This window comes from Amphiura filiformis, chromosome 3 (assembly GCF_039555335.1).
Source record: "Amphiura filiformis chromosome 3, Afil_fr2py, whole genome shotgun sequence".
NCBI lineage: Eukaryota > Metazoa > Echinodermata > Ophiuroidea > Amphilepidida > Amphiuridae > Amphiura > Amphiura filiformis.
In genome coordinates this window covers 4099764-4113038 of record NC_092630.1, presented here as the reverse complement: position 1 = coordinate 4113038, position 13275 = coordinate 4099764, and the positions used below count along the sequence as shown (strand labels likewise).

General features: G+C 37.4%; 1 protein-coding gene across 7 annotated transcripts in view; it reads right to left on the bottom strand.

The window, feature by feature from the left end:
• LOC140147895 (actin-binding LIM protein 2-like) overlaps positions 1–13275 on the bottom strand; it is a 428263-nt gene that overhangs the window by 370882 nt on the left and 44106 nt on the right. For all 7 annotated transcript variants that reach the window (XM_072169674.1, XM_072169676.1, XM_072169673.1 and 4 more), the window contains one exon: positions 8101–8334. In XM_072169674.1, the coding sequence (XP_072025775.1) occupies positions 8101–8334 (234 nt within the window). The remainder of the gene's footprint in view (positions 1–8100; positions 8335–13275) is intronic.

Sequence of the window (13275 nt, the reverse complement as noted above, 5' to 3'; positions counted from 1 at the left end):
TTCATCAAATAGAAAACAACATGCATCCACTTAACGCTGCTCATTTAGCTTCATGAGCAACACTGTGTAAATAATATTAGATAATTTAATAGCATATGATATATCTTGCTTGTTGTCCTGACAAAAGCCAAGCATGATTTATCTTTATCAAATTGACATATAATTTGTTATTGAAAATAAGTCATGCATCTTTACCAAAGAGAACATTGGTAACATGTCTCCAAAATATATATTTTACGATCAAACAATTGAACAGAATTGCTTCGATTGAACATATCTGCTTAACTAAAGATTACTTGCTATATCATAATCATTTTTCTTGTGCAAATTTGGTTAAACAATACTGGCTTAGTTCAATGTTTATTCATTCACCCTAAATTTGTTGTGTGTTTTTAAGACAGTTTCTTATGTGTAAAACACACTGAAGACCTCAGAAACAGAATATTCTGAGAACATTATTTTTCATAATTGACAACAGTTAATATGAAATTAAAACAATAAATCATGTCAAACTTAGTTCAAAATCATTAAGACTAGTTGTCAACTAGTGACTTAGCGCTGCCCCAGATCAACTCTAAGTTTTGGCAAAATTTTAGAATGTTGCTAACTCTAACTGGGTTTTATGAATAAGAATTAGCAATCAGCTAGGCTTAGCAGCTTGCTAAAGTCAATTTTAGCTGTCAACTAGGCCTAGCGTGGTTTTATGAATATCAGCCCTGGTCTCTCGAATACTTGGTTGCAAAGTTATGAACCATTTATGTCCATTTTCTTATGGGTTTTTTTATTGTTTTTCCCTCACATTTTGGCTACTACAAAATGTGAGTCTTGCTTTGAACATTACATTGCTTAGTACTAGTATTTGGTCACTTATTTGGTCATTGATTCTATGACATTAAGTTGAAATTCTGTGAGTTTTGCCTCTACGAAACAGCTTGTAACCATGACAAAAAACATATGTTTTCTAAAAACAGTTTGGGACAAGGTTCCCACTCCAAGCAGATGGATCAATAACATCATCTGGCGAAACTGCCAACAGAAAAACGTTTTTCATTTGGTCTTGACAAATGAACTCAAAATAGCAGTTTGGGATCAAATTGGGATACTGGATATTGGAAACATATTAAACCTTTGGAATTGCTGTTGTTTTTGTACACTGATACACCATGTCTGAGAGTTTAATTAAAGCTTTTATTACTCTCAAGTGGTATTCTTCAAATAACGTAAGACCGGTTGTCAATAACGTCCAAGAAAAGCAAATTTGATACTAATTACAGAGTCTTCAAAATAAACAGTGTATAACACTCGTGTCAGTATTGTATTGTATTGCAAACATTAATTAATGATAGAAATAAAAAATGCATTCTGTCAGTAGTCTTTTGAAAAAAAAAATTTATTATTTTTTTTAGACAAAGTTCATGGAAAAGTAGTCATTATTTATGGATTAGAATGACATCCCATGAGACAATATTTTTTATTTATAAATTATTATCTATTTTATTCTGGTGAGTTTGGGAAAGTTTTTTTTTTTCTAAATCCTTGTATTATAATATATATTTTTTAAAGACAAAAGACATGAAAAAGCACTGACCAGGGTGTGGAAATTTCACCTTCAAGTCATGTGATCCTGATTAAGGTCAAAGTTCATGGCATAGTAGTCATTATTAGTGGACCAAAATGACATTCACAAGACATACATTAACATGTAATGCAATAGAATTGATTGAAATGGATATCCAAAATGCGCCCCTAATCAATTGATTGTGTTCACAGACATTTATTTAAAGAAAACATTTCAAATTGCAAATTTTCCAGAATTATTTATCTTCAGTAGATAGCTACTATGTGTTTTTAAAACAACCCTTATAACAACTGCGGGCTTTACCCAAGATGCGCCTCTCATTAATTGTTCATGTTCACAGTCATTCAAAGAAAACATTTCAAATTAATTATCAAAGAGTCATTCATCTTCAGTAGATAGCAGTAATGTGTTTTTAAAAACAACACATAACAGCTGTGGGCCTTATCATTCAAAAGTCACTCTCTAAATAACATTCATTTACACAAAATTATACAGCTAATATGAAACTGGGATCTACATCTTCAGGGATGATATAAATCATCAACCTCCTCCCTGCATCATGACCCTGATGGAGAAACTATTCATATACATCAGTCTATCGGCTAGTGAACCCAGCCAGATGGCCCCCGGACAAGAAATGACATTCTACTTCTGACAGCAATAGAGAAGGATGTGATGTCGGCAATCACAAGTCAGAACCATCTCCTCAAATGTCATCTGTTTTTAATGCACTACAGGGAATTGTCTCTGCATTAATACCTCAGCCTTAGTTCCTCGCCTCTTTTTTTTCTGATTTATTTTTCTATCATATAGAGCTCACACATGCCTCATTTAGTTCATCTAAAGATAGACTCTTTGATTCAAGCATCCTTAATATATTCATGACTTCATTTTAGTCTCTGAAGCTGTATCAAGAGATATATGGGTCTCATCAGTTATAATCTTCCAACAAAAAAGATCTCTTATCTTCCGACCAACGATGTCTTAAATTCATTTTAGTGAACATAATAAATTTAGCAAGTATGGAAATATGCAGATATATGCACAAGTACAAAGCAGCTTAGGTCATTTGTGTTTAATACATACAGCCAAAGGTTTTTCCCCATAATTTCCATATGACCCATACCTCTTTATTTTAACCGCACTAGTTGCTAATATAATTAAAAATGTTAATACGGCTACCATTCATGAATTTCACAAAATTACTCATAAACGAAGACAATTTTGATGTCCTAAGATGGGTAGTTCATTACATAAAATAAAAGCCGCCGCTTAAGTATTAAATCAATAAATTGCCTTAACCTATGTCTTCCCCTTGCCCTGGCTTTGTAGCCTTTCGTCACCCGCCAATCAATTCATAATGGGCCAGCAGCTAGCCTGTTGGACAATTACCTAATAATTTACTACACTTCACACACTGCTGCATATATTGGTCATCCAGGCCTGGTCTGTAGTACGTTCTGCTAATGGTCAGTGGTCACAGGAGCTTGACCATTGATTGTTCTTTTTAAGAGCACTCAGAAAGCAAAACATTTAAAACCCGGAGCATCGTTAAAATAACTGCTCTTGCTACTTTCCTACCCCAGAAAATACATTTTCAAAAAACATTTTGTGGGGGTATTTCTAGCAATGAATCTCGTAAGGTATTCCAAGTCGGGTGGACACACATCATTCTGGTAAGATATCCCAGAAGAAAAACCATCCCAAAGGACCAGTCATTCTTATAATCTTGCTAATCTTTCTTCTTTTTTGCTTTTTATTTTGAAAGCTGCACCTGTTAAAATGAGCAACTGAATTCTGCCAAATTAAATGTTCGCTGCTCACCCAGCCGTTCTACAAATCAGCAAATTTGTCAACTTGAGCGAACGTAATTCTTGGTGATTCAGATGCAAATAGCACGGTATCATGAGCTCATTTTGTACAAATCATGGATTAATAATCAGTCAACCAAATTAATATGCAGGTGTACTGAGGAGCGTTCTACACTCGGCCTAGTCCTGTCTGGTTTCATTGCCTTCTCACTATCTCATATCCATGTAACGACTATTCCCTGATCTCAGGCTCTGCGATCATTCACCTTGTAATATAGCATTATCTGGATCTATTTAACAAATTAATGTGAACTGCAACAGACAGCATAGTGGAAAGCCTCATGTATATTCTAATATTACTTTATCGTGCTACGACACTATGCCTTCTTTCCCATCGCATCATCAAGCAATGGTATTGAAATATAAACTCCTCGTGGTATGTATCCATGTAGTCATTGCTGACTTGTGCAATTGCAAAGGCTATGCTTTTGACTAGACAATCAAAAGTATAAAGCACTAAGATCTTTTAAGAGCTTGATGTTAAGACCTTTAGCAACTATTTTAAACTGTTGAGATTTGGTAGTTGACAGCATCTTGTGAATGGTATAGTGAGCTTTGGTAAAACTTACATTGATCATTTCATAGTGAGTGTGTAGAAGAATTCAAATATCACAGATATACTTTTGTAGGTCCTGTGGTTCTTGAGTTATGTTGTAAAGAGGGCTGAAGCAACAACAGTTTTGTAAAACGTACATAACTCATCATTTTAAACAACAATAAATCAAGCAAGTTTTCAAAGTACCGTATATGATTTGTAGAATGAACTTTTGCAAAACATCAAAGTATTATTTTTTAATAATATATTGATTTACACAATGAAAATAATTTTTTGGTTTGCTTCGACCAACAAAAGATTGTGTCGCCTTAATGTTTAAAAACATTCTCATCTGTCATTACACAGTTCTTTAACCCCAACATGTTGATACATTCATGAAATGACCTTTGCATGTATTGTGAATAAAAACTCATACTCCACAACCTAAGGTCAAATTTTTGAGCTATGCTTAAGGGTTTAACAAACTGTGGCATTCAAGATGATTACAGTCAATTACTGAACATGTTCATCAGGACTGTTATGAAACATAATAGTGGACGACTGGATGTTTCGGTGTCTACCAGACACCTTTTTCTACACTTTTTTGACGATCTTCTTGGAAAAAGAACTGGCAACCATGTTGCTAAGCAACCATAAGCATCAGTGGTAAACAGAAGATCGTCACAACAACAATAGTGTAGAAAAAGGCGTCTGGTAGATTCTACTATTATGATCACAGTCAAGTTGAACAGCTCAATGCAACTCTCCGCGATTACCATAAAATGATGCCACAATGAGATTTTCCTTTGTTTAAGTTGAAAAATAAAATAAAAGAATAAAACAAATTGTTTAACTCACTGAATCCTCTGTTCATCTCATCTGAGAACTTCATTAGCAATGATCAGCTCATCCACGTATACCCCCGGCGTATACCACGTCTCTAATTTCCTTTAAAGTTTAGCTCACGGGTTATAATCAACAAATGAAATTCAATCTATTGGATGAAGTTGACATAACCAAACAACTGCAATGGGTGGATCAGTTGGCATGGGCACGCAGAAGATTGGCAGAAAGCACAGACTTCAATACATTTCCAGTTTCTGCATAATTCACCAAGTTTCTAGTCTTTTAAAGTTAACAGATTTTGACGAGAGAACCCTCAACTGAAGATATGATTCCATTCACTGCTTTCATGGCCACATACCATTTCACCCTTTGATGTAAATGCCAATGGCTTAGGTTAGTTTACCATGTTTATCAAGAAGATGGATGGTTTTATCTACTGTAACTCATTGGGCTATTCCAGAAAATAGATGCACACCCCCTATAGAGGAGTTCGGATATCCGGACTTTTTGTCCAGCCTTGACTGTTGGAAATCCAGACTTTTAAAGTGCCCAAAGGCAAAAAAATCCGGCAGAAAAATATTTAAAATCAGAAATCCTCAATTTGAGAGCTCATTTCCGTGATTTTTCCTTCATTTGATTGGATTTCCACGCTTTTTGGCAACATTGGCAACTGGAAATCCAGTTGTTTTCAAAAAGCAGACTTGGAAATCCGGACATTTCTCTAATTGAAAATTTACTCCTCTATAGGGGGTGTGCACCTATTTACTGGAATAGCCCATTTGACACATCCACTTCATACATCAAGTAACAGAAGTGGTGTTCACAGGATGCCGAATCGCAATGCAATATTCAAATATTAGAACCACTGTGGGTTCAGTTATGGGTTTAGAGGGTGCAGGATGCCTACTAAAGTTTGTTCGGCTTATATAAGGCGGAAAAAATAAGACTCATAACACTGTGTATTGATATAGAATGATGTGCACGCTGCTGGGCGCAGTGCTTACACTAGTTGTGCATTGTGTAATGTGTGACTAACGCACGCTTATATGAATTTACGCAAATGTGAGTTGGAACTTTATTGACAGTAACAAAAGCCAAATAATTTCTGCCTTATATAAGCCGAACAAACTTTAGGTGCAAGACGCTCAAAGGAGAACTTACTAGTTCACTAACCCTACTCAAACCCACCCCCCAAAAAAAAAAAGGCTGCACATTTTGAGTACACACCTGTAAATAGGAAAGATCCTAATACCCTTGTGGCAAAATCAGTGTTTTGAAAATGGGAAAAGTGACAAGTTTCTTATAGAAATACATTTGGAAGGGCTTAAAACAAACAATTAGGCCCGGATTTACTTTTAATCCTCATTTAGGCCTAGGTCAGAGTCTAGGTACTAGGTACTAGATTTTCTATGAAACATGATCAAAATGTGTTGTATTCCACAAACACCAAGCTGTTTTTGAGCTGGCATAAGCTGTATGGCCTTTACAGTGATTTGGTCAATAATTTCTTGCAAAATATATTTTCTTTTTACTGGCTGTATTCATCCGACCTTGCAGAAAGTGTAAACTTTGAAGTGCTGAGAAACTCTTTAGTCAAGAAATGTACATTTGAGGAGGACCCTGTTTGTACAGTGAGTCAATGGGGAAACATTTAAGCTGGTAATAAATGCACTGTTTGGGCGCAACTCAGAGTGATGGTGATTATAATTGTCTTCACTCTAAGGTTCAGTCATACTTGAGAGCTTTATACTCATCTAAACATGGTTGGGATAACTATGAGGCAAAGTCGCCATTTCAGGAGACGCATAAATAACATATGCTTGCATAATATTTTGTGTTGCCTGGAGAAGAGGAGATATATTAAACATTCTATGATTTACACATTGCCTGTGTACTGATTTATGTACACACTAAAGCTGTCAAAATGGGAACTGCTGTCTTCAGTAGATAGCAATATTTATAACACCAAAATTCATTTACCAACAGCGACATGCACTGAACACAAGGACCTCTTGGACCCATTAACACTAAAGAGGATATTCCAATCTATTATTTCATATACTTGGGGCTTCTTGCTTTAAATATAGTGATGTTTTTTAAAAATGTTTGTACTCTTAATGTGTTAATAATAATCTTTGTAATTTTTATGTGTATTTATGGTGCAATACCTTTGGTTTTTTTCATGTTCAGCTTGCAAGGGTGGGGTCCACTTATCTCTTAGATGTCAGTGCTTAATTTGCCACTTTTGCTGGGCCCTGGCAGCCCTTGCTTGCTGGTCAAATTTTGCTGCATATTTCTTTGAAATGCCTAATGAATAATAAACAAACTTGGTTTATCAACAAATCCCTCTACATCTCTCTAGTTCTCTATATTGGCAGCTTACTTTCCAACTGCCTAGGCATCATCCACGGCATTAAACGAGTAGATAAGAGCACCCAACAGTTTGTTCTACAGACTGACATAGGACGGACCATTAATCAGGACCATCCATGAAAAGTAAATGAGACGGATTGGCCACATACTTTACCTACCAAGGATGAACTACTTATTATCTAATGGTCTACACAGTCTTAATAGCAAGAGATCAGCAATGCCTGCTGTACTTAGATTACATAGTGAAAGATTATCTCCGAAGATGTCTCCATTTCACCGTAACAGATCAGAAAGATTGCCTGAGATAAGCTCACTGGAGAAAATCTGCATCTGACTGTTTCACAGCACAGCCAAGCAATAGATGGATTTCATAGAAAAATCTGAACATGCTGAAAGTAAAGTCATTGCATAGAAGTCAAAAGCACCATCAACATTCTTCCACAATTACTGATGTGGCTGTTCTATTATGTCAAAAGAGTCCAATAGGCAAAGAGATGATTGGTTGGTTTTCAAAACCTAATCATCCAATCAAGAACCACATACAACACCAGTGACATTGTGCTGAAGAATCATGACGGTGCTTCTGTTACATTCAATTCTGGTTTGTCCATCATGCCAGAGATCGCAGAATTAACCTAGGGATGTAATCAAAACTCGACCGGTGGTTGACCGCCACTTCCATCCAATTCTGTCCAGTTGCTACCGGTATTGTTCTAAACAATGGCAATTGGACGGAACCGCCGGTCAAGTTTTGATTTCATCCCCTAGCACAGAAATCTTCTGTTGAAGAATTATACAGCTTTATTCCATAAGCTGCTTAATTCCTCAATGGAGTCTTTACACTAGTCTAACTCATGAATATCTTACACCTAGGATACCCTTAAATTCTGACTTACCATTGGTGGCAGTGGTAGCCTTTGCGGAGGTACTGGGAGTAATCACCTTTGTCCCTGCTGTAACATTGGTAGGCATTGTAATAGGCTTTGTATCCTGTGCCACAGCGTTCTTATTCGGCAGCACCGTCTTCTTATCGCTCACACTGGCTTTTTTATCCGTCGTCGTACCATTGCTGGTTGAGGTCTCGGCAGTCACAGCATTCTTCTTCTTGTTCTTCTCGCTGGACTTTTTGCCTGCAAGATCAAGATTTATACAAGCCATTATTAAGACATCTATATGGGGGCACTGTGGTTTGGGAGTTTGAGCCCTGATGGTGCCATCGTGGTGTGCACTTGGGCAAGGTGCTTTACCTTACTCGCCTCTCTCTACCCAGGGGTGAAATGGGAGCTATTATGGATAGAGTCCATTGAGCCCCACCTAAAGGTATGAACATGCCTTGGACATTAAATGGCAACTGACACACTCTTACGACAGTGGAATAAATGTAAAGCGATTTGATACATATGAAAGGAGCTGTATAAATACCAACATTTATATATACACCTCCCTCTCTCAAGTTCAAGGGTGGAGATGGTATCCAGTGGGGAACAAAATCATAAAAAATTGAGTTTTTACTGGGGGGCAACGGGGGGAAAGAGCCCCCGGGGGGATATCCACTGGGTCAGATGGAGACAATTCAAGCCGCCAAAATGCCCCACATATTGTAATTTTCTTTTATCAAACAATGTGGGGGTGGCAGTTAAAATTTCATCTGATGGGGCCAATTCTCCCTGGCAAAATGGAAGAAAACATACAAGAATATTATTTCAAAATGTATCAAAACTATTGTATTCTAATTACATTCTGTTACCTCCAAATGCATCTATTTCATGAATTTTATGAAAAGCATTCACATTGAAAAAATGGAATTTGCAACAATCACACAAGTAAACATTTTGTGGAAGGGCATACATTTCAAAGCGGGAACAAAATCAAACCAATGTAAATTATATTCATGGCATGCCAAAATGCTGGCTAGGCAAGCCTTTATTGCAGTTTGGGGAAAGTGGCAATGATTTTGGACACATTTTTGTTCTGGGTAATATTATGCATCATGAAGCTCAGGCCCATGCAAAACAATTTGGTTCATAGGAGGGGTGAGCAAAGGTTTCATTTGGGTCAATGTTATAGGAATGGGAGCATTACTTTCTGAACTACCACAAGTAGAATTCCATACCAATTTTGATTATGTGCTGTGGGACCATAATAGTATCATCTATAGAGATTATTCCTCCTTTTGCCATCTTGTGGGTACAAAAATGATTGCATGTACATGCGTTGGACACTACGCGCAGCGCATCAAGCAACTGTTATCATGTGTTGGCGCTGTGTTTTGCTTTTGTGCATGAAGGATCGAATGCTGAAGGCATGGCACCCAAGAAAGGCCTGTACTTACCCCCATGAGAACTACCTATTTGCCGAAAAGAAGTTTTCATTATCAATTGGACCAATCGGCAACATTGTTAGAATAATTTCACCACGCAAAAAAATTGGGGTGAATTATTTGCAAAGCTCCATTCTGATTGGTGATTAAAGTAGAGATATCATGTAATTGACCAATCAGAGGCAATGTTAGATCGGCAGGGGGTGCTCAGGGGGTTAACAGATGGTGGACATGTGACATTACATAATCTTAATAGTTATTTCCCTGATCATCAAGACTCATTCACTTCACTATGTCAGTTCTGAATGTCATATTCTGAACTGGGACACAGACTCAAATCATGCATCTCAATTTTAACATGCTTTGAAAAGTTTCCATTTTCAACGCATTTGCGTCAACCAAAATAATGTATGTATTGAGTACAAAGTACAATGTGTATCCATCATAACCCCCATTAGCAGTCTAATCTGACCACCATCTTATTTGACAAATATCTGAATATCATTCAACTGTTTCCATAGCAACAGCAAAACATTTGCTTCCCTTTAAATAAATCGAGAAATTTGACACATTCAACTTTGCACATCCCACACGTAATGATTGTTTTTACCCTCCCACATCATGCCCATCACCTTAGAGTGTAGGCTGATTGACACCTTCAACAGTGGCGGTGCCAGGAATTTTTTTTCGGGGGGCATTAGGGGGGCAAAGTGAATTTCAGGGGGGCAAAATCAACAAAGTTTATGCTAAAATTACCGTAAAAAGTGGAAATTTTCGTAATTTTGGGTTTTTCTGGGGGCAACAGGGGGGCAAGAGTTCTGACTGGGGGCATTTGCACCCCCATGCCTTCCGTGGCGCCGCCACTGACCTTCAATATAGTCCTACATCCAAATTTTAGCAAATCGGTATGTCTTTCATGCCATACCAAACATCAAATACACAAAAACAAAATTATGAAAAACATTTTTTTAAATCTGACCCTTTGCCTTCATGCTCATGTCATGCACAGCAACTCTAATCATCACATCAAAACTGAAGATGTCCAACATCCCCTATAAAACCACACTTTGCCCTCTAATACTGAAGAAGATGACTATGGTGGCTATGGCCAACATCGTCTTAAAGCACATTCCTCCCTTTAATACTGAAGATGATGACTATGGCCAACATATAAACATCCCCTTAACCCCCTGAGCACTACCTAACATTGCCACTAATTGGTCAATTACATGATATCTTCACTTTGATCACCAATCAGAATGGAGCTTTGCAAATAATTCACCCCAATTTTTGTGTGTGGTGAAATTATTCTAACAATGTTGCTGATTGGGCCAATTGATAATGAAAACTTCATTTTGACCAATCTGCAGGTAGTTCTTATGGGGTTAAACCACAGTCAATCCACTAACAGCATGAAGTCCTCCTCAGTAGTCACAGGTGTGCAATAGGTGAAGTGAACTCACCACTTAGATATAAGGCATGGCCTGAATCACAGCTTGTGAATAAACACCATCTAGTTCATGCCGTTTACACTTCTTTTTACGGTATGTTGTTCATGATTTCATGCCCTTGGTATATTTTGGAATGGCTATTTATATGACCAAGAAAACGTGACTGATCTAGACCACGACTTCAACGTTGTGAATATGTCAGTCCACTTTTATTTTAAGCCAGCCCTGTGTCATGAGAATACATCTGTAAAAATATTGTGTACAAAAAGAATTTAACAGCAAATTTGTAGTCCTTCAAAAATTAGTCTCGGCTGAGGTTTAATAATAATAACAACTATATTTGGCCTTGTATGCTCTGCCCTCTACCTCACTGCTTGGCTTTGCCGCCCCTCTACCTCTTCATCTTTGCCAAGCCCCCTGTAGCCTAGGTACTTCTCGAAAGACTACTTGTAGTGTGGCATATATAAAAAAGAAAAGAAAAACATCTGACAAAATCACGAAATGATGCGCTGATAGTCCGCATCACCTTAAGACTAAATGAGTGCCTGCCAGAAATCGTATTTCCAAAGTTTCCTCTCTCTCTCTCTTTCTCTCTCTTTGTAAATACTGGTTATCACTACAGGCAGCATATCTATCATGACCTACCTAAGCTTACCTATTACAATGAAGTTAGAATGAACGGTCCAACCTTCTCGAATTGCTACTAAAATGTACATACTTTGGCTTGGTCTGTAAATGAAGTATTTTAAAGCGGCAAACTCTTTGTGTTCTAGTTTGAGCAAGCACTGTTATGTTTTGTTTTAATTTGAGGCATGGTCGGATTTTTCATATTCTATCTTACATCGAGGCTTTTGAATTGTGTTAATTTCAGACTGAGAGCATCTTCCATAATTGTTATAACCCTAGTTCTTCTGCTAAATCCAGTGAACCCTAATCTAAATCCATCCTAACCCCAACCTCTTATACTGGGAGTGGTGATGACCCTTAGGCGCGTGAAAGTCGATTCCGAGTTTATCGTCCTCTGCCTGCGTCACTTTTTTGGAAACCAAAAATACCCGTCAAATTTTCAAAATGCCAAAATAATTCATTATTTTCAAAGTATCAGTGTTTTCACCAGTTTTAGCAATTGGAAACATATATTTTTGTTTGTAAAACATATAAATTTATAACTTGGAAGCAAAACCAGGCTCTTTTCTAACTAGTCCCTACCCATATAAAAAACATGTTTATAAATCACATGTATGAGTTTGGCTTTAAATCAACACACATTTTTGGTCAATAATGAAATCTGATGAAATAATGAAAAATGAAAAATGAAAAAGTCACCTCACCAACCTGGAAAAAAAAAGTGACAATAAACTCGGAATTGACTTTCATGCACCTTATTCCTCAGTCTTGCCACATTTTCACTTAAAACAATAAGACCAAATTTGGTATTGATTTCTGTCAAAACTAGAGAACAAATTGTCCCATTGCAGCACCCACCCACTCATTATACAGTGCAAGGAACTTTATCAAAACAAAACAATTTGAGATATTTGGGTTTTATGGGAAAGTTGTATGCATATTTATCTATTCAAGATCTATACCAGGGACTTGCAGCAATTTTGAGCAAACTTTGTTTTTCTCTTATTTGTTGGATATTCTGCTCATTGAGTAGGCCTACCATTAGGATTGTTACTCTGATGCATGGGCTTAAATCCTGGGGAGATATAGCATGGGGATGTGTCCCCATAGACATACCAGCTAGACCTATGACTGCCCATCCTTTACCACAGCGGGAGGTGAAGCCCCGTATCCAAGGTGATATTGACGGGGTTTATATCGCATACATGTTTGACGCGCTCGTTTGCGTGATTACTGCGCCGTTATATCACCGCGTCAAATGCAACATGTTCCGTAGACGCGAACATGTCTGCTTGTTTGCGTCCGGGTATGCGTTCTTGTCAAATTCGTTGCTAAGCAGTGTCGGCTTCACTACGCGAGTCAAAGTCACTGGTCTAGGTTCTCGTTTGTCTGGGTGTGTCCCCCACCACCTCTTTTGCACAAATTACCCATTTTTTATTGTTCTTTTCAGCCACTTTTTGACAATTTAGGCCAAATGTCTCCTATTTCACTTTTTAAGACAATTGATGCCACTGATCTGGTGTGTTGAAGAGCAATTAACACACCACACCTGTATCACACCTGTATCAAGCAATGCCCTTTAAAAGGGTCTACTGGCCCTGCAATGCCTCTATTGAAAGCTCCAATTTAGGCAACTTTGACTTTGCTACTCAGATAAACCAACAAAAGTTTCA